The sequence below is a fragment of the Paroedura picta genome, chromosome 5 (assembly GCF_049243985.1).
Source record: "Paroedura picta isolate Pp20150507F chromosome 5, Ppicta_v3.0, whole genome shotgun sequence".
Classification (NCBI taxonomy): domain Eukaryota; kingdom Metazoa; phylum Chordata; class Lepidosauria; order Squamata; family Gekkonidae; genus Paroedura; species Paroedura picta.
In genome coordinates, this window is record NC_135373.1 from 41045945 (window position 1) to 41073029 (window position 27085).

General features: G+C 46.4%; 2 protein-coding genes across 3 annotated transcripts in view; one reads left to right on the forward strand and one right to left on the reverse strand.

Annotated features, from left to right (window-relative positions):
• SMAP2 (small ArfGAP2) overlaps positions 1 to 15557 on the reverse strand; it is a 41527-nt gene extending 25970 nt beyond the window's left edge. The window contains exon 1 of one of the 2 annotated variants that reach the window (XM_077337484.1): positions 14510 to 15557. In XM_077337484.1, the coding sequence (XP_077193599.1) occupies positions 14510 to 14612 (103 nt within the window). In that variant the 5' untranslated portion in view covers positions 14613 to 15557. The remainder of the gene's footprint in view (positions 1 to 14509) is intronic. The other variant, XM_077337485.1, reaches the window with a different exon arrangement.
• Positions 15558 to 21563: 6006 nt separating this feature from the next.
• COL9A2 (collagen type IX alpha 2 chain) overlaps positions 21564 to 27085 on the forward strand; it is a 55338-nt gene continuing 49816 nt past the window's right edge. The window contains exons 1-2 of the mRNA XM_077337486.1: positions 21564 to 21765; positions 23893 to 23967. Coding sequence (XP_077193601.1) covers positions 21694 to 21765; positions 23893 to 23967 — 147 coding nt within the window. The 5' untranslated portion in view covers positions 21564 to 21693. The remainder of the gene's footprint in view (positions 21766 to 23892; positions 23968 to 27085) is intronic.

The window sequence follows — 27085 nt, forward strand, 5'->3', positions numbered from 1 at the left end:
CCATAACTCTTACTGTCCCTCCATCCCTGGTTGTATTATGTGTGCTCTTGGGTCGGTATGTTGAATAAAAAACCTTTATTTACTTATTTATTTTGGTTTATACCTTATTTTAAATATTGTTGTAATGCTTTTGAAGGCTTCAATGTCTGCTATCTCGGAGCACCTCTTTGGGTGGAAAAGTGGCACAGAAGATTTTGAACTGAATACACATACCGCTTGGCTACCACCTCTCTGAAATTATGACCAGAATTCCCAAGGCGTGCTTCAGGGAACCGTACCATTCTTCAGAGACATGTTGCCTATACAAGAAAAGGGGCCAGCCACTACGGATCACCCCCAGAGGTGTGCTGGAGGATGGAAGCGGTTAATCATGAGGCAACAAGTCCCAACAGGCTAATATTCTGCATGAGCCAAACCCAAAAGCCATTCCCAAGGGCCAAGGATCAGAGACAGATACATGGATATGAAGAACTTCCAAGGAAGTCAAATATTTTTAAAACCCAGTGGTTCCCTGTTAATCACCAAACTTTCTAGCCTTAGGGAAGCTTTGAACTAATCAATTCATCCAGTGAGGAACTCTTGCACATCAATTGTTACCTCTTACCCAGACATTTCATAAGAAGACTCTTGGTGTAGTGGTTAGGAGTGTGGATTTCTGATCTGGCGAGCTGGGTTTGTTTCCCCTGCTTTTCCCCCACATGCAGCCAGCTGGGTGACCTTGGGCTCGCCAGGGCACTGATAAAAGTTGTTCTGACCGAGCAGTAATGTTATATCAGGGCTCTCTCAGCCTCACCTCCCCCACAGGTGTCTGTTAAGGGGAGAGGAAGGGAAGACTCCTTCCGGAGAGAAAAGCAGCATATAAGAACCAACTCTTCCTCTTCTGGAGTATTTCCTAGGACAAACCCACAATTCAGGTGCGGTTCTCCCCACTTGCCTACAGGTACACAGCACCCGTGACAGCACTGCAGCCCTCTCCTGCAGCTCCAGGTTGGCTGTAGTGGATAAACTGACTGTTGACTTCATTCAGCCACTGCTCTTCCCACCAAGGAAATGCAAATAAGCCACCAAAGAACTCCCCAACATGCCTAAGACGGATCTGAAAAGTGCTGCTTTAGATCTAAAACATAAAGAAAAATCCAGTGTGCTAGACTGGAGCATTTCTGTTATCACAGCTGTTACGTTTATGCCTATTCTCTCTCTTTTGGTCAAGCAAACATTGGCTCTCATGCTGTCCGAAGCCAGCCTTTAACTGTGGTTGTAGAAACACCTCTTTTGCTTCCATCTGTTCCTCAGTGCAGAAACTCTGCCAAACCCACAAGCACGCGAGAGGCATGCACACGTGAGAAAGACAAGTGGGTTTTTACAAAGGCGTTTTGACATCTCTTGAAAAGCATTTCATCCGGCCGTCACTATAGCAACCATCTGCCGTTTTTGTGGGTGCATTTTGTGTGTGTGCGTGTGTGTGTGGTTAACTTAAAAACTGGAAGTTTCGTTTCCCACAGAAAAGACAAAATTGTCTCGCGAGTGGCAGGCTGCCCGTTGCTTTCTTAACAGCACCGGCACCCATGTCACAAACTCAAAAAAGCCAACAGTCGCAATGGGAGGACTCGAGGCTCGCTGCTATTTTGCGAATGGTAAAAGCTGACAAACATCAAACATCCTTTTAGGATGAAAAGATCAACATCAGTGCTGGATCCAGGCAGCTTCTACCAGCCTACTAGGAGCATCCCACGCCTTTTCAAACTACAGAACCAAATGTGATCGTACTGACCTTGAGATGCCATATCTACCAGGTGGTGAGGCTGGCAAAAGGCCAGGGCAAGCCTGGCAAGGGACTCGCTACCCCCCCCCCTCAATGCCATTCTTACTTTGCACGGTTCACATGGCAAGCTTACTTGGAGTGAGAAAAACTGTTCACAATGAGAACTCCACCGGGCAACAAGGAAAAGGATGCTACTGTAGGCTGCAAAGCGGCTGATTCTCACCTCCTCCCCAGCGCCACTTTAGGGCTTTGAGGTGTTGCAGTTGAGTAATGTCAGTGTGAGTGTTACGCTTTATGGATTTACAAGGCCCTGCAGCAAACTGAAAATGCTAAACCCCTCCTAGACCAAGTAATTTCCATGCAACTAGGTACGAATGCAAAGTTTCAGAAAGAATGCTGCTAGCTAGGGCTTTGCTTTAAAACAGGCAGACTTTTCAGCCCGAGGGCCACCCTGGGGACTCTGTACATCTTTAAGGGCTCCAGTTAGTTTGAATAGCTGTCTTATTTATTGGGTTTTTATCTCAGTTACCCTCCTTGCCTTCCAGTTGTTGGGAGAAAGGAGGCCATATAAATATTTTAAACAAATAAACATCATGAAATTCCAGTTTCGCAAGCTTTGCATTTAGTTCCTTCAAGTCACCAGGCTTCCCTTCCTGCTCTCATAACTTCCCACAGTCTTATAGACTGTTCAACAGCTTACAACGGAAAAAGATACACTGAAGAAAAGTTGAACAGAGAAGTGTAAAGATCTGTAACTTGGAGACTCCCCACGATCAGAGTGGACTGGAGCTTTGAACATTTAACAGAAGTGGGCCACACAGTATGCTGGTGCCTTCCATCCAGCCCTCAACTCGCTTCACTGCATGGTGGGTACACTGCCCTATGGGCAGCAGAGGCTCCTGAAAAATTGTTTTGGAAGGCAGCTGGTGCTGGCCTTCAGTAGAACAGCTGGATTTGAGTCCAGCAGCCCCTTTGAGACCAAACACGTTTTCAGGGTACACGCTTTTGAGAATCAAAGCTGACAAAGGAAAGCTTATAGCCTGAACATTCGGTTTGTCTCTAAGGCACTACTGGACTCAGATCTTCCTGAAAAATTAAGCAGCTCAAAAGTCATCATGAACAGCAGAGTAAGTGAAACGCTATGCCCGTGACTACTCCGGCTTTGAGGGCTCCAAGTTGGACCCTGGAACTTCCCATGCCCAGCTCTGAGCCCCTCAGAAGCAATTCCCAGATGTGGTTCTCAAGATCAGAGATATGCTTGCCCTGTTTCAGAACCAGGCCTTAGGCAAGAGCATATAGACAAACAAGTACCTGCTCTCATTTATTCCCTTTCTTTGCATCTCGGGCAGGGTTAGGAAACTATCAGGCCTGTAGAAATCTGAAGCTGGCATCCAAGCATGCTGAAATATTTATTCAGGTCTATGCAGGGCCAGAGCCAAAAAGCCTGGTGTTGAGCCCCAGGGAGGCGGTGAAAAAGAGCAATGCTTTTGTTTAAGAACTGGAAATATTCTTCCAGCCCAGTTCTTGGGAACCATTCAATATTAAAAATGGGATTATATAAAATATTGATACTGAACTTTTCCAGAACGTATATTCCGGGCACCTGAGAATAAGAGATGGACAATCACTACGATTAAATACCACAAGCTCTGCACTACCACAAGGGTCAAGGGAAGGGAAGGCATTCACATCTACTTGGTCATGTACTACAAGAGGGTTGACTTCCAAAGAAGGAATTCTCACAACACACCAGGGTGAGGAGGGGTGGGGGGACAGGATAAGATGCCCAGAGAGACTGAAGGAGGAAGTTATAGGGCGAAACCTTAAACTGATGAGCAGACCCAGCAGAACTTGCAAAAGTGACCATCAGCTGGAGAAGCTCCAATTGGGGAAGAACCTGCAGCTCTTGAGACCAGTGGTTCTGGATCCAAAGGAACCTGTGGGAAAGACTGGCAAGGTGCATCTGGAAGAGTAGAGGGGGGGAAAGTTTGGGAAAGGGGAAAGCGTCAGATACAGTATGCCTCCACAATGCGACTAGTTCAGTGTTAAGGACTTTTAAATGATGAAGTTATGCACATGCTTACAAAGCTTATGTCAGCTTGTTAAACATTCTCAGCATCTACATAGTACCCAATAGAGGTACTCCATCACTGTATGGCAGGCCATTCCCTAAGCATTCAGCCTCCTCACCACACATGTGCTGGTGTGGCCACTGGAACCTATACCACAGGCTTTGTTTTTTTGTGTGTGAATGCAAATGGAACAGTGGTTATGAACACACATTCTGCCCGGCATGTCCATACAAACCCCACTGTGCTTGTGAAATACCAAAACGAAGTGTGCAGCCAGGAAGGGCATGCCAACGGTACTAGAAACAACAGAGACGAATGAGGCAGGAAAGACAATGGTAGGCCAAAAATTTGGTTGGGCATCTTATTAAGGCCAAGGTAGTCCACCATGGACACTGCAAAGGCAGCCACAGATGGGAAACTGTACGGCCATTAACAATGGAAACAATATTGGTTAAAGCAGTGGTCTCCAACCTTTTTATCATCGGGGACCGGTCAAATCTTTACAATTTTACTAAGGCCCGGGGGGGGGGGTAGTCTTTTGCCAAGGGACGTTGCCGCTGCCACCTGAGCCCCTGCTCCGCTTGCTTTCCCGCCGGTGCCCCTGGCTTCCCACCGCCGGCTGGGGGGCGCTGCCAGCAGCAGCTGTGCAGTGCCACGCAGAAGGGGAGCACCAGCCATGGCGGCCGTTGGAGAGCACCAAAGGTGAGCTGGCGGCAGAGTGACAGGGCAGCCCCCGAGGCAGCAGCCGGGGAGGAGCCATGGTCCAGTACCAACTGATCTATGGACCGGCACCGGTCCCCGGACCGGGGGTTGGGGACCACTGGGTTAAAGGACTATTGTTTAACTGACCTATTTATATCCATATTCAAAATGTTCTATCATCACCACTACCCCCAATTATTCAGTCAAAACAGGCATCTAGACCAAGGGCCATTCATTTTTCAGTTGCAGAGTCTAGAAACAGTTGTGAAAACAGAAGTTTAAAGATCCTGCTTGACATTATTCAGAGTAGCTGAATACAAGATATTCAAATGAATATAAATGCACAGAAGGAAGGCCAGGCATAAATAGATGATCTGGAAACCCATGCCTTGGGATGGATATATTTCATTTATACTCCACCTTTCTTTTCAATGCGTCCCAAAGTGATTCATATTTTCTTCTCCTTTATCTTATTTTCACAACAATAATGCCGTGAGCTAGGTTAGGCTGAGGCAGTATAATTGGCTCAAGGTCATAGAGTGACCTTCTGTGGTAGATTAGGGATCTGGGTTTCCTACATCTTGTCTGACTCTTTAATGCAGGGGTAGTCAAACTGTGGCCCTCCAGATGTCCATGAACTACAATTCCCAGGAGCCCCTGCCAGTGAATGCTGGCAGGGGCTCCTGGGAATTGTAGTCCATGGACATCTGGAGGGCCGCAGTTTGACTACCCCTGCTTTAATGACTACACCATGCTGGCTCTATTTGTTTTACGGGATTTTTAAAAAAATTCACAAGCTGCTTCTTGTTTTGGAGAATGCAGCTAATAAGTTTTAAAACCCAACATGATTTTCTACCCTGTCTTCCCAGCCGGCGAGAAACTTGCTATATTTTTAATGCTGAGATATTTCAGGAAGTTGAATCCTTCACTTTCTACTGAAGCCTACATTCTTCCTGTGTTTTGGACGAACTGTGGCATACATTACAACCTGGCAATTTAAGCAGCTTTATGGCGCAATTCCACAGTGCAACCTGGGGGGGGGGGGGAGAGAAACCTGCACCAAATTAATGTTCCAGCCTCCAAAATGCAATAAAAATAAATGTTGTGCATGTGGGTACCCACACCCCCACACCATCCCCTCTCAAAAATGTGATAAACAACCTGACTCACTTTTTACCATCAGGTTCTGAGAATGACAAAGGGTAAAACATTTCATCATCTTTTTTGTCCTCTGTAGTCACAGGATGTTAACGCAACAGCATTTTGGGAGGAAGACAGCACAGACTACAGCCAGTTGGAGGGTTTCTTCAGATGTACCTCCTTAGCAACACACAGGAAGCTAGCTTGGCTGGAGCTCTAAGTAGCGGCCGCTGATGCCATGTTCTGCGGTCAGAAAACTGCACTTCTTTGACCCTCTGTTCTTCTTTCCCTCTCCCCTCCTCCACCCCAAGCACAAACAGCTCCCATTATCTTGCAATGTGCTGTGTGCACACAGATCTTACCCTCTGCGGAGAGTGGCTTCCTTTTCGAGCTTCGGCCATATTAAAGACACTCTTTTTGGTGGTGAAAGATTCACTCCTTCCCATCTGTCAGTGCAACTGGGAATTGTTAAAAGGACCAGTGGCAAGTTGTACTTTTAAAAAATCACCGTTCATTGTCAAGGATTTGGCTGCATTCATCAGCAAGCTAACCTGGAAACAAGTTCTCTTGCCTGCCATGGGCCTTCTTTCCAAGCGGGCACACCAGGTAGCACAGCTGATCCCACCCGTATCGGACAGAACCAATCACCCGTGTTTAGGATTGGAAAGGGCAAGGCTGATGTCAGAGGAGGTCAGAAGACACATAGCAGCTTCCCACAGGCAAGGGCCATGGCGCAACTCTGGTACAGGACATTCAGCATCTGACACAGCTGGCACTGAATCAAGGCTGTCCAATGCAATAGCGACAGACTCAAGACAAGTCTTTTCAGCTCAGATTCTTTAAACGTGCCGTGCAGGAAGAAGGGGGGATGCATCACGTTTGCTTAAAATCACTCAATTAGAGAAAGTCAAAGCAAGAGGTCTGTATAGCCAGGCAAGTGTACCCCCGACATGGAAGGCTCCATCACAGTATACTCCAACCGAATAATCCTTTTTAAAATTTTGACAGGTGATGCTTTATTCATTTTTCATAGCTGCAGCCTACACTCCTTAGAGATAAAAGCCGCTGCCATCACCCACGGTTCTACTTTTTATTTCCAAGGATGCTGCAGTAAACTTTGTAACGATGCGCCTATTGCAAGATCTGGGGGGTGGAGAGTGTTCTGGGTGTCTGAGATGGAATAGGGCCAATAGAGTGCAGCCTGGCTGCAACCTGATTGGCTCTGCCCCTACAGCTCCCGCCCTCTGTCCCTGGAAGCTAGCCACTTTGCTCTCAGACGTGGGTGGCGTGGGTGAGCCCTCCAGGCCCCTAACAAGCTCCCTAGCATGCTGATGAACTCCTCCAGGCCTGCTGATGACCTCCCACCTAGGCTGCTGTCTGCCTGCTAAGGATCTCTGTCCCGGCCTGCGAACGAGCTGGCCAGCCCTCACCCGCAGCCGAGTGGCGGGGGGAAGGGGGGGCAGGGCGAGGCCCTTTTAAAGCCCTTTCTTTGGAACGGCCTTTGCAGCTAGTATAAATATAAGCTGGAAGGCTTCAAGTCAGGACATGAAAGCCGAATTCAGGGTAGCCACCACAATCCCAGCCCCGTAGTTAAGTGTTTTCTTTCCCTCATTAGTGTGAATTTCTCCTGGCCTTGACCAGGGGTCAGAGATCCATCTATGCTGGGATCCCTCAGCCTCTTGGACCCTCGGGCACCACTGGAATGCTGACACAAGGAGGAGGGCAAAGGAAGCATGGCTATCACCAGAGACAGGGCCAACCACAACACTTCAGGCATGGAATAGGAACGGAGGTCACATATAGCAGTAACTCTCAAACATTTTGGGCAGATGCTCTCTTAGAACAAGTGGGTGGTTTACCTTCTGTCCCACACCAAAGATCTTCATGCTGTAGTAGCAGCTGCTGCTGAAGCAACCTGGTTACACAAGCTTCTAGGCAGAACTGGGGATGCCTCAGAGGCCACCTAGCCTGACCCCCCTTTCCAGAGAGTATCTTTCCCACTAACCCTCCAACATACCTGTTTGTTGTTAGTCCCTCTGCTCCTGAAACCAACAGCTATAATCCCAGATGTGACAAGCCTAGCTTCAAGGAGCATGCATTGAGCATATGTACACAGGTGCTGTCTTATCATTCTGCATGTTTGAAGGCAGAACTTTTGTTTTTGGAATAGACAAATTAGACCAAGAGGTCCTTGAGTATGGCATCTCATTTCTTGTAGATGGTATCTGGGAAGACCATATGCTGAGCATGAAGACCATGTCCTCTCTGCCGCCAGCATCGGCTGCTAAGGGAACTGCCGCAGAATACAGAGGTTTCATTTAGCTATTATGTCATTGATAAGAATACCCCTCCAGTTTCTTCTACAACATGCTCCGGGACTTAGCCCCTGCTTTAGGATGCTTTGGGCTGATCCTGCGTAGAGCAGGGGGTTGGACTAGATGGCCTGTATGGCCCCTCCCAACTCTATGATTCTATGAAAGAGCAGATGTTTTCACTCCCAGAAACATTACCATTTACAGTTCTGTACTCTCAGACTTACTGTGCCTCCAAGAACCTCCATGAGAGCAGAGGGTGCAAATCTCACCAGAAAATATATCACAGATAGGGGTAAAGTCCCAAAATATCTCGATTATAGAAGGATCCGAATCATGTGGCAATCAACCATTCCCTTTCACCTCCTTTCATGGGCTGAAGGATAATTTTTCTTGGACCCAGCAATGGCAAGCAAGCAAGCAAGCAGCTATTGATTAGGAAAATCCCATCCACCAAATCAATCCTCGAGGAAATTTAATTCAAGAACTATTTCTGCACATCCACAAACTCTATGGTCAATTTAGCTAGTCTGAAGTCATTCCAATGTCAAAATCAGGTCCTTGAAACTCTTTTTTTTTTAATGTACTTGTTTCCAATGATACTCCACTAGGAGAATCCACGCTATGTTTACTTTCCCTCATATCTCCCAAAACATCGTCACTCTCCTGAGGTCCTTGTTGACGGCTACAATCTGAGTTTTTGTACTCTGGACTCTTGGTTTGTTTGTAAAGGTCTGTAAGTCCAACAGAAAAAAAGTTTATGGTCTAAACATACACATTATCCCACCCATGCAGATTTTAAACTTCTATAACATCTGCAAACTCCCTACCTTCAGGGGATCCTATTTACCCAAGCTTGTCTGGCAGGATGTGTGGGTTGAGTGCCAACAGGACTTCCCTATGAATTTAGGATTTCCAAAACATTCTCTCCTTGACAGCCTTGCTCAGGTCTGGCAAAACAGAGGTCCTGGCTCCCTTCATGGAGTCCACCCGTCTCCTGCTGGTTTTTCCTCTTTTGTTTCACAATGCAGAGGATTCTAAGGGAAACTAGAGATCCCTCATTCACATGGGACACTGGATAAATCCATTCTGGCCCATGCTTCCCAAGGAGGAACACATCCTGTAAACAGGCTACAAAATGCACTCAAGACTGTATGGAACAGGGGTAGTCAAACTGCGGCCCCCCAGATGTCCATGGACTACAATTCCCAAGAGCCACCTGCCAGCGAATCCTGGCAGGGGGCTCTTGGGAATTGTAGTCCATGGACATCTGGAGGGCCGCAGTTTGACTACCCCGGTATGGAACATTTGCAGGCCCACTGCTGAACAGATCGTGGTGGAACTGTCTGAGCTACAAAGGGCAAGGTTCAGAACATAAAAACTGTGCACCAAGCAACACTTTTCCTGCATCACAAAGCCTGTTTTTTTTAACAACTTCCCTCTTTTTTCATCTGTGCTTTCAAATACCACTCTCCATTCCTCTGGACACTTCAATAGCTTGAATTTTGATTTTTGATTGCACGGATTACTGCTTTTTAACTGGCAAGGCTTCACGCTGAAATACGCCACCAAGAATGCTTGCTCTTTTTAACAGGATACCCAAGAAGCAGAATGTCTGCAGGGGGGACTTTCAAAGCAGCCTTTTAGTAACAAACTTCAGCCAAGCGGCACAAATAGCGGGACTATCAATCTCGGGCTTGTCGGGGGGAATCCCTGTGGACCTGCCACCAACAGTCAGCCACAAAGAAGGTGGCATAGGGAGGGGGAATGATCATGGGCTGTATTTGGATGTGTGACACAGTTTACTAATGCAACAGAATTAATTTTTGCTATATATTCCCACGGTCATGTAAGGAGTTCATAGTCTGAGGAAGAGCACTTGCACTCGAAAGCTCACGCCGTGCATAAAGCTTTGTTGGTCTTAAAGGTGCTACTGGACTCTGATTCTATAGGGAGGGGGAAGTGAGGGGTGTCCAGCACATGTCATTCAGGCAAAGAAATGGATCATCCAGGTGAGTGGCCTTTTTAGAAAAATGGGAAGCAGACAGAATTGTCAGATAAACTATTAAGATGAACCCTTCCACAGCATGGATATTGTGACTCTTCTCTTTGTCAGCATTGACACTTTGAGAAGCAAGGAGATAGTGAGTATGGGTTCTCAAAAGCCAGCACAAGAACTATCCTTACACTTCAGATTTTAAAAAAAACCCCAACCCTTAGTGGATCAAGACCAGGAGTCCACGTAGCCATGCACGCAGTCCCCAGCAAAACAGAGGGATGCCTCTTGGAAGCTCCAAAGCAGAACAAGATGGATATCCTTGTATCCTGGTACCTATTCTTGGCAACTCAAAGGCAAAATGCTTTCCAAAATGGTAATTACACTTTTCAGGTCTGGTGTAGTCAATGATAGATTGGTCCTTGATGTGTTTGCCTCATCTGGCAGTCTTCAAGCAAAGGTTGGATACACACTTTTCTTGGATGCTTTAGGATGCTTAGGGCTGATCCTGCGTTGAGCAGGGGGTTGGACTAGATGGCCTGTATGGCCCCTTCCAACTCTATGATTCATCTTTTGTTAAAGATGGAAGTCTTTGCCACCTCTTGTTGGCAATGAATTCCCCAAGCTTTGGGGAAATTACACTTTCCCCCATGTGCCTGTCCTGACCCAACAGCCAATGGACTTCACTGATTGACCTGACTTCTACCACTGAAAGAGTATCTACAGCTCTATAGCAGCTTAAGCAGCCTAGACTAGATGGATACTTAGGAAAGGCTAACCAAGACAGACTTGGGTTGCTAAGCAGAGGAAGGCAATGACATACAACCTGTGCTGATCTCACCTTGAAAAATCCATGAGGTGGAACTTCATGGGGTTGCCGTAAATTGGCTGAGACTTGAGTGCACTGTCACCATTTTTACTACCTTGACATGGATAGCCCAAGCTTTCCTGATCCTGCCAGATCTCAAAAACTAAGCAGAGCCAACTCTATGTAATTTTTGGATGTGAAACTTCCCAAGATTTGGATGGTAGTTCCTCACAGGAATACTAGAGGTAATGAAATTGTAAACTGTATTCAAATGTCCCTTGCCTGGCTATATTACACAAGCTGTGTGATAAATACCATTTTATTCCTAAACTCAGAAACATAAGCAATTCTATGCACGTGTTTCCAGAATACAATCTTGTATTTCCCATCAATCCACTGCGACTACGCCCGCCTCCCAACCCACCTCCTTTTTGGGTTCCCTACTTGCAATTAAGAGATGTCTTCACCTACAACTATGAACCACTCGGTGCCACAGTGCCTGGTTCAACCACGCATTTCCCTCCAAACAAGCAGGCAGGGAAGTTTCACGGGGCAATTAGCCCACATGACATGCATTTTCAGCATGCACCATATTTATACTGGACAGCACATATATTTTCACATTTAGATACTATAAAGAGGTTTAACACATAGTGGCTCACAGAGCTTGGTTCAGGGGCAAAGGGGAAAAGACTGTCTGGAGCAGTGGTTCTCAACCTGGGGGTCGGGACCCCTTTGGGGGTCGAACAACTCTTTCACAGGGATCGCAGCAAGGCAAGCAGCTTGGCGGGGGGGGGCACCATCCACACAACAGCCTTGCGGGGTAGATTGAGATAGAGCGTTCGTCTGTCTGGAGCAGTGGAAAAGAGTGAGATTGGCACAGTGGGTGGGACAAGAGGCAGAAATGCTGAGAAACCCCAGGGGGGAAAAATAATTTATATACAATCATGAACAATGGATCTTCACGCCATTGGTCAGTTTCAGTTTAATTTCTGTGAAAGAACACTTGCATAATTTTATGGTCAAGGGTCACTGCAACATGAGGAACTGGATTAAAGGGTTGCAGCATTAGGAAGGTTGAGAACCACTGGTTTAGAGCCTTTACACCCTCTTAGGGCCTTAGTTGTTAGCTGGAGGGAACCAGCAGGCGCTTGGCCTTTTAACATTTAAGCTATCAACAGGTCATAAAGATGACTGACACAGCATAAATGCAGAGGAGAGCAGGACAGTCTAACACAGCTGCCCCAACGTCACACTGCAAAATTCTCCTTACTCCCCTGAAGAACTGGAAAAGGACGCGGAATATAAAATTTTGAGGAACACCAGGATCAAAGTATGAAGCTGAAGTCACACAGAACTCTAGGCAATTTCAAAGCTCCAAGTACACAAAATCCAACCTGAGCCTCCGTTGTCTAGACTCTAGAAAACCCACCTTATGCAGAATCATTTTCGTGGTAGGGGAAACAGGATAGCTTTTTTCCATCAGGTGCAAATTAGCCTGTTAATCACAGATAGCCTTGCATGCATGAATGTTCAAGATAGCAACAGACTGCAGAATCTCTTAATGCTACACAATCCTCAATTTTACAGTGGCTGTTTATTTATACTGGCATTTCTCAGAGGGTCTCCAAAAGTCCTCCAGGCTCTGCAAGTCTTTTGTGAGGCCAGAAGAGTGAATTCATTTCAATATTGATCACATGAAAACCTATACTCCATTTTCTAGAACGGGGTAGATGACTCACGGGAAGTGGGTGGAATGTGGCTCCTCCTGCTTCAAGGGGCAGGAGTTATGGTTATGCCACCTTCCGGGCATGTGTCCAATGTGTCCAAACAATTAGTCACAAATACACTGATTGGTTGCCAGACTCCAACAGCTCAGCAAAAGTAACTCTAACTGGCTGTGAAGTGACAAGGAAGTACAGCCCTAATGCAGTCCTCATACATACTTCAGGTATAAAAATAAACCGTGTTTCACTTGGTTGTCAATGCAAAGGATTTTAGCAAAAAAAGAGAGATGCCACCCTGCATCTGTGGCAGTAATCACCAATGGCAATTCTGAACCGATTACCTGAAGTTCTGGTTTTGTGACATGTCAACCTTGTTCTATTTCTATGAGCAATCCCTGAAGTTTTCTCAGGCCCCTTTCCCACCCCTGTTGAGATGGCCTCTAGCTAGAAATTATTAACCAATAAGGAAGTTTCCTTTTCAATCAAGGGGTGAGATGGGTCTGGGCCCTTTGAGCTGCCGCACCCCTTAGAATGAGTTACCCTCTGAGGTTTGACCTTGAAGGCCGTGTACAGACAATAAAAGCGTTTCCCACATAAAACTTGTTTTCAAAGTGCAGTTGATAAAAGGCCTCACCGTATTGTTTTGAGGATGTGACAGGATGGAAGCTACATCAGCGCTTGCTGCATAGGCATAGAAAGAGGGTCACATACTAGTAAGAGAGTCTGTTAAAAAATGTCAATCTAAATTGCGACCCCAGGCTGCTAAAAAGAACTGCTGTCTATATGGATCTTTCCCCAAATAATTACTCCTAACCTGAAAATTGTGAAGCTATCACAATTCAAAGAAGTTGGCCGGACTCTCAATACATGCAGAAAGCAAAAGTGCCTCATAAAAGAGGCCTATAAAGCAAAGCTGTTCCTGAGAAGCCAAGCAAGAGGTTACACCATATGGTAGCGGAGAAAAAAAAAAAAGGCTTCAGAGGACAAAAAGAGTCTTCTCAACCCCAGATATGGCAATCAGCCAGATCATGAGCAAAAAAAAATAAATCTGGAGGCATTTTGGATCAGCCTTTCTGACACAAGGCACACACAATTTACAAGCTGCTAACATTCTGGAAAGGGGGGGGGGGACAGCAACTTCAACCCCTGTTCTCTCATTCTGACTATTTGGTAATCTTTCTCAGTTGCCTGCAATAATGAAAGCTAGAAGTCTGCAGCGCATACAAACAGGAAGTTAAGGACACAGATCTAAAAACCCTAACCTGTGAGGACATACAGAACTACATTTCAGGAACTGTATCACGCCAATGTTCATCCCTCCCTTTCCCTTCTTGAGACACAGCCTTATCAGCACGCAATGCAATTTGTTTCCAATAAGCCTTATCGGGCTACAGCTCTCACACGTACAGTCAGGGCTTTTGGTGTGACTGCTTGATGATGCCATTATATAACCAACCGCATGTAGTCAAAGCATTCTCCACACACACACCCCGCCCTTATTCATGGATTTCTTTCTCAGTTCACATGCCCAACAAGTGCCCGTAACAAGCCAGTGACCTTCCCTCTGTTGATCTCCTAGCATTTGATTCTCCCCCACCCCCCAGAAAGAGGGGCCCTTTTCACCACTTGTTTGCACCTTCTTGCTCATCTGATTTGGGTGACCCTGGATGGCAACACACAGACAGAGCAGCAAGCATATCTGACAGAAGCATATCTGAGAGAAGAATCCGCAATACATACTACTGCATAAGAGTCATTTCTCATTACCACGCGCAGCCTAAAACCCACAACTCCCTTGAGATGAGGCAGTGTGTTCGCTTCAGTCACACACAAAGGCTTCTACATTCATTTTGGCCAAACCACCTCCCCCAAATGTATTAGTGTCATCCTATGCAGCGACCCACATACCCCCTTTTCCTCCACCCCAGCAGCAGTGACCATCACACAGCATTCCCTCCCCACCCATGCTTTTAAAGGCACCGCATGTTACCTTTGGCCTGGCAGTCCACACAGTATTTGTTCTCTTCTTCTAGCAGCAGATTGGCAAGCACTGCCTGATATCTGTCCACATCCCGGACCGACTTGCCCGTCATTGCAGATAAGGAATGGCTCCACAGGAATGTGAGAAGGGGAGGGGGGGAGAACACCCTTTCCTTTCTCAGCTCTCCCAAGCAGGCTGCCTTGCCTTACACAGCCTGAAGTTTTAACTCACACCGATCCACAACCCTGCCGTAGACAGCCTGCTGCCTTGCAGAGATGCAACTTCCTCCTTGCCCAAAAAGGCCTTCCAACACATACAGCAGGGGCACTTTCAACAGCTACTCTGCTTTTATCCTGCCGAGGGCTTTCCCACTTCAGTCATACCTTGGGAACATGATGACACACATGTTACGGAGGGCTTACGCCAGAAGTCTCTGAGTGATCTCCGGTCCCTTCAGCATCCCTCCAAGAAGCCACCAACAAACACCTTTGCAAAGCTACATGGGCTTCCGGCCAACACCTCCAGCAGTCTGGCTCACAGTTCCCTCAGCACTCGCCCCAGAACTAGGGGTTCAAAGCCCTCCCAACAGACTGACTCCCCACCTTCCAAAGAGACACACCAACCAGACACTCTGAAGCTAGCTCACCAGCAGGTTCAAGAAGGCTCCGCCCATCCACCCCCCATTTAAGGCCACCAAAGAAGTGGGAGAAGACCAATTTACAACTCCGTAACTGCACCCTTCCCGCAATATATCCTGATATGCAGGCTCCTAATGAAGCTCAAGACCCCCCCTCTGAAAATAACACCTGCCTGACTCATATGCCCCCAACCTCCTACCCCAGACCCTCTGCCCTCTCAGTACCCCTAAGCCACCCTACTCCCTCCCCTTCAGTCTCCAGCTCTAAGGGAGGGGGAGGCAGGCGACCCTCCCTCAGCTGATGGGGAGAGGGGAGGAAGGAAAGAGCGCGCCCCCGTCTCCAGGTAGCAGCTCAGCCGCTACTATGGACACAGATTACACCTCCGCTCCGCGCGCCACCGCTTCCTATTTCCGGTTCTTAGAAGGAGGGAGGGAAGGAGCAGGAGAGGAGGTGCTATCGAGCGGGCCACGCCCCCGCCGCGCTTGATCTCGGTCTCTCTCCCCGTGGATTCGTCGACTCGGCCTACCGGTGTAGCGCAGTGAACCAATCAGAGAGTCAAAGGGCTGGAGGGGGGATTGGGATTGGATGGGATGGAGTGTAGCGTAATGGATGAAAAGAGGCACCCTGGCTATGAATGTAAAGGGGGGCGGGGGCGACGTTTGGGAGAGGCGAAGGAGAATTACAAGGGGCTTGTTTATGAATGGAGGGGAACGTGTTCTTTGCATTTAAATAAAGTGGCGTCCAGCTGCGCTTTGGAGGCTCGCAAAATTTATTTCAGCCTCAGCAAATGCACTGGAGCTAGTTGCTAGTTTCCAGGTGATGTCTGGAGAGCTGGCGTTCCAGCTGATCTCCAGATTACGGAGATCATTTTTTCTGAAGGAAATGGCTGCTTGAGAGGGCTGGCTCTGTGGTGTTGCAGCCTAATGAAATCTCCTCTTTCTGTGTAGCCTGGAGGTCAGTGGTAATTCCAGAACTCCAGGGTTCCAGACAGAGGTCGGTAACCCTGGGGATTCAGCCTGGTAGAACGGCGAGGTGGTGGTTAGGTAAACTAGTCAAAGTTGCAGGCTGCAGTTGGAACATGTTCCCACACCCCATTTCCTTCCACTAGTGCCTAACAATAAAGTTTTTGCAATATACTAGAGTGTCTACTACCATGTAACTTCTGTTTTTTACCAGAAAGAAATAAACATATTGGTGTGATGCCAACATGTTCCTCCATCCCTTTCTTGGAGGGCTGGTGGGCAATAATATGGAATGCTGAGAGGCCTTCTGCCAAAGTGGGAGGCCTGGCAGTCCTAGGCAGAGTTATTCTCCCAGGAGTTGCCTGGCAGAGAGGCTGTTCTCCGTGGGGGATGATCAAGGGAGATCTGGAGAGGGCCAAGTTTGTGGAGGATGTGATGTCACTTCTGGGTGATGCCTGGAAGTAGGGATACCAAACCAGGGGTCCGTGGACTCCTGGGAGCTCTGAAGGGTTGTGGTGTGGGAAGGCCTGGGCTCTCTTCTCAGCTCCTATTCTTCTTTCTGGTCTGCCTGAGGCAGAGTAAAAGTGGGGGAGGGAACAAAAGGGTGTGGGTAGTGGAGTCATTTCTGAGAGCATAGCCAGCTGTTATCACTCTCCTTGAAATCTGGAAAAAATATTTCAGGGGCTCCTCCACAGTCAAAAGGTTGAAAAAGGCTAGAGTATCACTATGTGGAGGTTGTTTTATTTCTCACTTCCTCAGGGGCAGGAAAGTAGGGCTGGGGGAGGATAATTCTGCTGGTGGGGAAAAATGGGGGAGGGAATTGGGGTACACTGGCATCATGTCTGGTGGCATCATGGGCAGTCTAGTAAAAATTATTTGGTCTTAACTGCAGGGGTGGCCGAACTGTGGCTCTCCAGAGGTCCATGGACTACAATTCCCATGAGCCCCTATCAATAAAAGTGATATAGGGGAAAGGCTGAGGAGCTCCCGGAGCACTCTCACAGAGCCCCAGAATTCCAGGGAGCCCTGGCTGGGAATTCCTGTTCACAGGTGGCCAAACTGAGGCTCTCCAGATGTCCATGGACAACAATAGCCATGAGCCTGGGCCAGTTCCATGCTGGTGTAACCCTGAGTCCACTAGAGGGAGCTAAAGAGTTGGGGTATTCCTTATAAGGAAGAAAAGGTGCAATTTCCCCAGAAGGATTGGAGGCCTGAAGCTTCAGGGAGAAGCCCTCTCCCCTCAGAAGCACTCCTTTGTATAAAAACTATTAATATTTTAGGTAGCACAGCAAGCAAAGAATAGGGACTAAGGGAGGTCAAGGGATGGGGGTATACTGTAATGAAAATATATTTCTTTTCTTGTCTGTATATATCTTTATAAAAATAAAAAAAATATTTAAAATAGGTAGGAAAGGTTATTACACTAATTACTGGAAGAGGGGATTGTGTTCATATCAAATGTCTGTTATTCAGGGTTTTGATTCTTGGGATTATTTGAAATAAATGTTATATGCAATTTCCCCAGAAGAATTGAAGCTGCAGGGAGATGCTTTCTCCCGTCAGAAGCACTCCTTTGTATGAAAAGTATTAATATTTTAGGTAAGGAATTCTGCTGTTAATTGTATCCTGATGCCTTCCTTCTGAATGAAAAGATGCTAGAGACTTCTATGAAGAACAGATCTTCCAACCCAGTACAGCTGCAAATTGGTGCTTCTTCAAAGGATTGCCTGGACAGAAGTCAGAAAGACTGAGGCCCTGGTCTGCCCAAATACAACAGGCCTGAATTGTAAGCTCATGGTTGCTGTTAGATGTGTTGAATATTGTTCCAAAGGTGATATCTGTTTAAGTTGGGTTATAGCTGTTTCCATAAATCCAAGTGTCACAAGGTGGGATCATACTGTCATAGATGTGACTCTCTCCCGTTTTCTATAAAAATATTATTTTTTGACATTATTATTTAAACTGATTAGTTTACACTGGCAGGGGCTCATGGGAATTGTAGTCCACAGAGAGTCACAGTCTGGCCATCCCTAAGAGTATCCCACCTGGGCACGCCAGCCACTGATTGTTTTTAGGAGTGGTTGGCTGTGGTCTGGGTACCGTTGGGCAGAGGTGGCCAAACTGTGGTTCTTCAGATGTCCATGGAGCCAGCAGGAGCTCATAGGAATCATTGTTCATGGACATCTGAAGAGCCACAGTTCAGCCACCCCTGTCCTAGAGAGAGGGAGAATCCTTTGGGCCCACCCTGTTTGTTGGCAGCCAAGACTGTTAGCAAAATGAGGAGGGCATAATCAGAGGCTGGAGAGCTCCACCCTTGACAGGCAGCCACACAAACCCTGCTTTTTGAGACACTATGTTAGACTGGAGTGACTGCCCCAAGGTCATCCAGCAAGCTTTCGTAGTCGAGTGGGGATTTGAATCTGAGTTTCCCCTCATATTATTTCAACACTTTTGCCACTATATAGAACTCAGTGCTACATTATGCCGTAAAGGTATCCCCTGTGCAAGCACTGGGTCATGTCTGACCCTTGGGGGGTCATGTCTGACCCTTGGTTATGTGATGTCACGCTCCCATGGGCTGGGGGAGTGTAAAGGTAAAGGTAAAGGTATCCCCTGTGCAAGCACCGAGTCATGTCTGACCCTTGGGGCGACACCCTCTAGCGTTTTCATGGCAGACTCAATACGGGGTGGTTTGCCAGTGCCTTCCCCAGTCATTACCGTTTACCCCCGAGCAAGCTGGGTACTCATTTTACCGACCTCGGAAGGATGGAAGGCTGAGTCAACCTTGAGCCGGCTGCTGGGATCGAACTCCCAGCCTCATGGGCAGAGCTTTCAGACTGCTGCCTTACCACTCTGTGCCACAAGAGGCTCTACATTATGCCATGGTGGTAGCCATAATGGAAATGTAGTGGTTAAAGTGGTAGTCTGGCATATAGCGGAACGAGTTTCATGTTTGCCAAATGCCATGAAGCTTGCTGGGTGGACCTTGCTCTCTCCGCTTACCCTACTTTACAGTATTGTGATGATTCAATGGAGGACTGAACAATATGTGCTGACATCAACTCCTGGGAGAAAGAGCAAGATTACAAGAGAAGTATAGAAGAAATAAGTCTATTCACGACTATTAGTTCCAAGATCTATATAGAACCTCCAGGTCCAGGTGCAGTATACCGCTAAATAACAATTGATAGGGGAGGAGTAAGTAACTTTCGTGTATCTTTGAAATGAATGAGCAGGGTTTTCTTACGTTTTTAAGGTTGCAACAAATTTTTAACTTCAACCTGCAAGATGCTGTTTAAAAAGTGTGAATAATAAGCTTTCTATATTCAAGAGGTGCTAATTGGAGTAATTAAGAAACAGCATTTCAGGGAAGTGAGTAGCACAGAGTCAAAGTGATAGGAAAGAGGTCAGGGTTTCTAATTAGGAGATAATTCCCACAGCTTGGGGCTTCTTGGGGTGATGCTTGGAGAGATCCGGAGTACCAACTCCCCTCCCCCCCATGATTTCAAGAAAACATTTAATTCATATTCACTACGTTTAAATATTGAGACACCAGCAATCTGCTTTTATTACTTCTGATTATAAATGTTAAGATAGCACCTATACATTATATAAAAGTGAGAATCTTTTATTTATATTTATTTTTATTGGAAGTAGATGTATCTGTATCTGTGAAAGACTGTGAGGTCTCTTAGGGTCTGCGTGAGGCAAACTAGAGGCAATGACCTTACACTTCCGCTTATTCCTTGTAAAACAATTCTAGAATTGCAACATGAGGGAGTGCAGGTAGTTTCATAAGAATAAGTTGTAGATGTTGCGGACACAAATAGTTTCAGAAGTTAAGCCCAAGTTAAAACACACCCTCAATCAAAACCAAGCCCAGCATGCTTGTATTTCAAAACATCTAGCATTTTTTCCTTTTGTGTTAAGTGTAAACATGTCTATAAACTAGAAATTCTCCAAAGAGATACAGCACAATCCTTTGTAGACTCACTCTAAACGAGTGGTTCTCAACCTTCCTAATGCCGTGACTCTTTAATACAGTTCCTCATGTTTTGGTGACCCCCAACCATAAAATTATGCAAGTGTTCTTTCACAGAAATTAAACCGAAACTGGCCAGTGGTGTGAAGATCCATTGTTCATGATTGTATATACATTGTTTTTTTTTTTCTGGGGTTTCTCAGTTCAGTCTTGCCTCTTGTCCCACCATGCCGATCTCGCTTTTTTCCGCTGTTCTAGACAGACAAACCCTCTATCTCGATCTACCATGCAAAGCAGTTGTGCGGATGGCACCCCCCCTGGCCAAGCTGCTTGCCCTGCCACAACCCCTCCGAAAGGGTCGTTCGACCCCCAAAGGGGTCCCGACCCCCAGGTTGAGAACCACTGCTCTAAACTGAGACCATAGAAATCAGAGGAGTGTTGCCAACCTCCAGGGTGGGCCTAGAGTTCTGAAATTACAACCCTTGGAGGAAATGGCAATTTTGGAGGCTGGACTCTGGTATACCGTAGAGCAGGGGTAGTCAAACTGCGGCCCTCCAGATGTCCATGGACTACAATTCCCAGGAGCCCCTGCCAGCAAATGCTGGCAGGGGCTCCTGGGAATTGTAGTCCATGGACATCTGGAGGGCCGCAGTTTGACTACACCTGCCATATAGCCTATGAGAATTTGAAGTCCTGGAGGGACATTACCTCCCCACAAAGTTGCCTGCCTCCCCAAATTCTTATCTCTCCTAGGCACTGACTCTAAATCCCCAGGCATTTTCCAAACTGAAGTTGTCAGCCCTAACTATGAACCAGGTAAGCTTTTTACCAGGCTCAGAGATCTGCAGGGAGCCACAGCTTGAGCCGTAAGAACTTTGCCATTATATGGTTTATGACATTTATAGAAGGTTTATCATTTCATAAGTCATAACTAACTGTAGGTGTGGGATAGACGGGGGAAAGGGAGTGGATTTTGTTTTTTGAAGTCTGTTTTGCTTTTCCTCCTTGGGAAATCAAGGGCACCTACCACAGCCTCCTCTGTTTTACCTTCACGGCAATCCTGTGAGGTAGGACAGGTTGGAAGACTGTGATTGGCCCGAGTTCAGCTCCCAGTGCCCTCCAGTATCAGAGCGGGGACTCAAAACATGGCTGTTGTAGTCTGATACTCTAACTGTTACACCATGCTGCCTTGTGGTACAGGATTTCCTACGTCCCAAGAAATGTTTTTTGGGGCCTTTTTTTGTTTGCATAAGCTGTGGAGCATCTTTCGCATAGCCTGAAAGGAGACCAGAAAGTTAGCTGCATGGAATAAAGGTCTCTTCACCTATGAATCAAATCCTTTAGCAAAGTCTCTCTGGTCTCATGTGTCAGTGGGGAGGGAGGGGAGTCCCTAGCCAACTCTCTCCCTCTCTCCCACCCCCTTTTCCCCACAAATGCTACATATTAATGACCAACCCCCCTCCCCTCCTCTTCCCCTCCTTTCTCTGCTCTTGTTGGAACTGCAGATTTCTTCATTCAAGGGCTGGCTGGTTTTCCGTGAGGCTTCAGCAAGAAGGCAGAAAGCTGCCCCCTTCCCACTTTTCATCCTATAACTTGCCTGAAGCCCTCAATATGGCTATGGCTTTGGGTAGCCTGAAATTCTGCTTTCTCCTCCAAACCATCTGCTTCTCGCTGGCACAGATTGTAAGTTCCTTTATCCATTGGGAAAGGGCTGGGGTTAGGAGTGATTCAAGAGGGGCTCTTACTCATCCAGACGGGGTTGGAACGTGGGTTTCAGGATGGCTTTGGGGAGGGGATTACTAGCTCCTCATGAGGGGTCTAGAAATGAAATGTAATACTTATAAGCACATTTATTGGAAAAAAAATTCCAAAGAGGCTTTTTTTCTAGAAGCTGTTTGGCAGAGTTTGATTCTTGTAGGACTGAACATTTTCAGAAGCCTTTCTGGGGAGGATCAGCTTTTCTTTCATTCTGCCACAGACTTTCTCACTTCCTGGAGGCATGTGTATTATTCTGCTTTGGAACACCTTATCTGAAGTCTGTCAGAGAAGAACCATGCTAGATTCCTGAAGGATGTCTAAGCAAGCAGTGAAACAGAGGGATTTCATTGGTCAGAAAGGGATCTCTCTGTTTCACCTAAGGCACTGGCAAAAGGTTTCTTGCAACAAATCTGAACTGGGCAATTCTTTGTTATGGATTTAAAAATAGCCCTTTTGGACATTTGGGGGTGGGAATATTTTGTTGTCATGCTTCATAGGATGTGTCCCAAAAGGAATTATCACCTGTAAATCCTCTTCTTCTGATTGCCACCTAAAGCAAGCAAGGATATTTCGCTGGAGTTTAAACTTTTGTTTAAAGTTTGATTTTTGGAAAAAGAGACCTTTCTTGTCAATGAGCAATAACGAAGATGGAAGATTGTTTTGGGAAGGGTGGAAGCAAGGAAGCCATCTTACTCCAGACTGGAAGAAACCGCACTGAAAGATTGTATTATGTACGAGGTGCCTTTACAGCGATCCTCTTGGATAAAAGGATACTAGTTTGTTATAAGCCTCCAGACCATAAAAGCAGAGAAACTCTGAGCTGCTGTTTTCTGAGGCACAAAGGTAGCTATTGATTCTTGGAATTCCTGTGGGACGCCCTCTCTCCACACTGACTAGAAAGCTGGTATTTTACAAGTTTAATCCTATGCTTTTAATATATTTTTACTCCCCAAACCGAAATGTCATCTTAACCATAAACACAAATGGAAACAGAGCCCGTACTGTTGGAAAATACGGTACCCCTGTAGTTTCAAGACCTGCTGGGATTGATCTCTGTTTTTTGGTTGTCTGTTCATACATTACGTGATTTCTATAATTAAAGAACCTTAGGGATTAAATGACGGGATGTGATTTTAAGACAGACAGCTTCATTTTATTTCAAAGTCTCGGACCTTGTTTAGGTTTACAGTCTGTGGTCTGCAGAGTCTACAGCTTTGGGCTCTGAGAATTCAGAGTGCTTCTCACACTTTATCTCAGTAATTCTCACAACAGCCCTATAAGGTTGGCCACTATTGTTCCTCCTTTGTAGGCATGTGATCTGAGGCGAAAAGGCCATCAAGTGAGTTTGTGGCAGAGATTTGGTCTCTCGTTTTGTTATGCAAAGCAGTTAATTGCTACAACAGTCCTTTGAGGTGGGCCACAAGTGTTCCCCTGCTGAAGACAGAGGTTGAGAGAGAGATTTTCTGTTGCCTGAAATAAATGCCAAGGAACTTTGGTTTTCTAAGCAGCTTCAAGTTTAGTAGAGAAGTTATTCACTTGGCCTTAGAACGTATTTTATTTTTATTTTTATTTTGCCTTTCCTCCAGGGAGCTCAGGGCAGAATATAGTCATTCTATCCTCACAACAACCCTGTGAGGTCGGGTGAGAAACAACGGCTGGTCCAAGTTCAATCAGGAAATGGGATTGCAACTTGAGTGAGGTTTATTGCATTTGATTCTAGCAAGAATTCTGAAAGAGAGGGGTCAGGCTGTGGCACAATCAAGGGAGAATTTGAAGCCATGTCTCTCTGACCTAAGTCCCATAGTCTACCTGTTACAGGATTCCAACTCTCAATTGCAATAGTAGCAAAAAAATTTGGCTTTCTCTGCCTGGGCCCTCAAGTCCCTTATCACTCCCGGCCACTCCTACCAGTAGTTCTCTGGGAACAGAGCTGGAAGCAACGGTGCCGAGGGTTTCACACAGAGGCTAGTGCTGGGACCCGTGTATGATGCCGCGACTCTTGGCTTGCTCCACCAAGTGACTGTGCTCCTCTTTCTTTGTTTGTTTCTCTAGCAAGGTCCTCCAGGAGAACCTGGACCAAGGGGCCCCCCAGGTCCGCCCGGAGTACCAGGAGCTGATGGCATTGATGTAAGTACACTGTGCCTTTCTGGAACCTGAGAGGAAGGGAAGGAGCGCTTTGGGTACAAAGGAGGGCATTGTATAGAAGAGGAGAGGCGCAGTGCCCACTTTAGGGGCCTAGAGGGAGCTGGTGAGTTTAAAGTACGCATTTCCAAGTCTGGCAGCCGTATTTGCAAAATTCTCTAATATACATATAGAGTCTTAAACAGTTCTGTGGAGTCCCCCGCAAAACTAAGGCTTTTCTTATTGAATCCATGTATTTGCAGCAAGCATGGGGTTTCTAGTGGTCCTCAGGGGAAGATATGTGGAATTTAAGCATTATATTTTCTTATCTGGTTCAGTGGAAGGGGTGGGGAAGGTGGGCAGAGAAGAAAAGGGGGGTGGCCAATAAGGAGGAGAATTGGTTATATGACGTCACGCTCCCATGGGCTGGGGGAGTGTAAAGGTAAAGGTAAAGGTATCCCCTGTGCAAGCACCGGGTCATGTCTGACCCTTGGGGTGACGCCATCTAGCGTTTTCATGGCAGACTCAATACGGGGTGGTTTGCCAGTGCCTTCCCCAGTCATTACCGTTTACCCCCCAGCAAGCTGGGTACTCATTTTACTGACCTCGGAAGGATGGAAGGCTGAGTCAACCTTGAGCCGGCTGCTGGGATTGAACTCCCATCCTCATGGGCAGAGCTTCAGACTGCATGTCTGCTGCCTTACCACTCTGTGCCACAAGAGGCTCAGAGGGGGAGTGTAACCCAACCTTTTAAAAAAAATTTGCTTTCCCAACATTGGCACACCTTTGCTAAATTCGGTTTTAACTAGGCTGTCATAGGAGAGCCGTACAGATTCAGAGTAGGATATTGGCAGTGCAAATGGGGAACATGACGTCACTTGGATTGGAATTTCCCCTACCCCAAAGACCATGGCTGAATTCACTGGGAGCCACTTAAAGCCCCTTTCCCACTGTGCTGGACATGCACAAGCAAACATATACATGTTCAGAGGTATAAGCACATAAATATGCTTGTCCCTTTGGTATTGATGGCCAGGCAAGGAATCTCGAGTTAAAGTCACACCTTAACTTCTGTGTACTTTACAATGCATGTGTGATTTTGGTCCACGTTTCTAGACTGTAAGGCTACCGAAAAGACCTTGGGGGAAAAATCTTGTCAGGGGAAAGCCTCTGAAGAGAGGGACTCATGAGAACCTCCAGTGACAGCTCTGGAGGCCCAGTGGACATGCCTTTGGTTCCCATTTGGGGACTCTGACCCTCCCCTCGAGTTCTCCTGTACTTACTTGGCAGGTAGTCATAGGTACAGCACTCTGATGTCCAAAAACCAAAGGTTGAAGGGCAATTGCAAGTGAAAGGTTAGGAAATTTGAAATGATCATAGTGGAAAAACTATAAAATGAAGGAGAAGATATTTGGTTGTCCCATGAGATCTTGTTTAGCGAATTCTGTCCTGGTTTTCTGTGCCAGTCTGTACGATTTCCCCCTCTTGTGTTGGATGTGAGCAGTGAAAGCAACTGCAAAAAGGCAGGCAGCATCATAACTCCTATCTGTAACAGAAACCTGTTTGGGTTTTACTGTCTTTTAACTGTTTTGGATTTCTAAAAAGAATCCTGGGAATTGTAGTCGACAGGGTTCTGAGGTCCTTAGCCCTCTTGCAGAACTACAGTTCCCAGCATTCCTTGGAAGCAGGAATATTGTAAACCTCCTTTATGTTTGAATGGGTATTACACCGCTACAGCTTAATTCAATACATATTTGTGTATGTTTACATTGGATTCATTGGGGATTTCTCCCAGGTAAGAGTGCAATGGATTTCAGCCTATGCACATATGAACGTAAGACCTCTGTTAGATCAGACCAATGGTCCACCAAGTCTAGCATCCTGTCTCGCACAGTGGTCAATCATTCCCCTGGATGGCCAAAAGCAGGCTGAGGCCTTCCCCTGGTGTTGTCTCCTGGTTCTAAGATTCAAAAGCTTAATGCTTCTGAATGTGAAGGTTCTCCTCAGGCACCATCGCTAGTAGCCATTGATAGATAGGGCAGCCCCTATTCATGCAGCAGAATGAGGTGGGAGAGACACAGCGAATCTAAATTCTTACTGTTGGTTTTGGTCTTCTACTTGCAAAGAACTTTTAACATAGGAATTCATTAAATATGGTATACGCCACATGTGCTCTGATGTGACCCATTTTACCTTTACAGCTTAATTCTGCTGCATATGTAGACCAAGAGTATGGTGTTCTTATCCGGACACCATGGAGGGCCTGTATTAGACCTGTCCTCCAGCAGCTGCATTGGTTGCCAGTGGAATTCCAGATCAAGTTTAAGGGCTTGGGTCTACCCTTTAAGGCTGTATGCAGTCTGGGGCCTGCATACCAGTCCACCTTTCCCAATATGCCCCCAGAAAAACACTATGATCTTTGAATGCCAGCATATTGGTGATCCCTGGCCTGAAAGAAGTGTGTCTGGCTTCAACCAGAGCCAGGGCCTTTCCATGAGAGCTTCCTTTTTCGAACCTGACTCCAACCTGGTAGAATCAGCTGAGATCGGGGCCCTGATGGAGCTGCTACTTAAGTTCCGCAGGGCCTGCAAACTGGCACTATTCCACCAGCCTTATGGCTGAGGACAGAACAAGTAAATAAGGTGACGTGGCCTCCCTCCTTCCCTCTCCTGAACAAAATACCAGCACTAAACACATGGAGAAGCAGCGAGAAGATGGAGCATTACGGTATTGTTATTTATTTATATTTATGTGATTTCTTTACCACCCTTCCCAGCATAGCCGGCTCGGAGCAGCTTCCACCATATTCCAACATAAACCAATACAAAGTTAATTGATAAAATGCAGTTCGATACTTCAAACACTAAAACATAGCGATTAAAAATGATTAAAACGATCAGACCATATTGCTCTTTCAGTGTTGCCAATGTAGTTAGGTCTTGGATTCAGGGGGGTGTATTTTCATTCATTCATTCATTCATTCATTCATTCATTCATTCATTCATTCATTCATTCATTCATTCATTCATTCATTCATTCATTTACTGCCCTCCCCAAAGGCTCAGGGCGGTTTACATGAAACAACAAAATAGTACAGGTAACATCATTTAAGTAACAGTGTGGT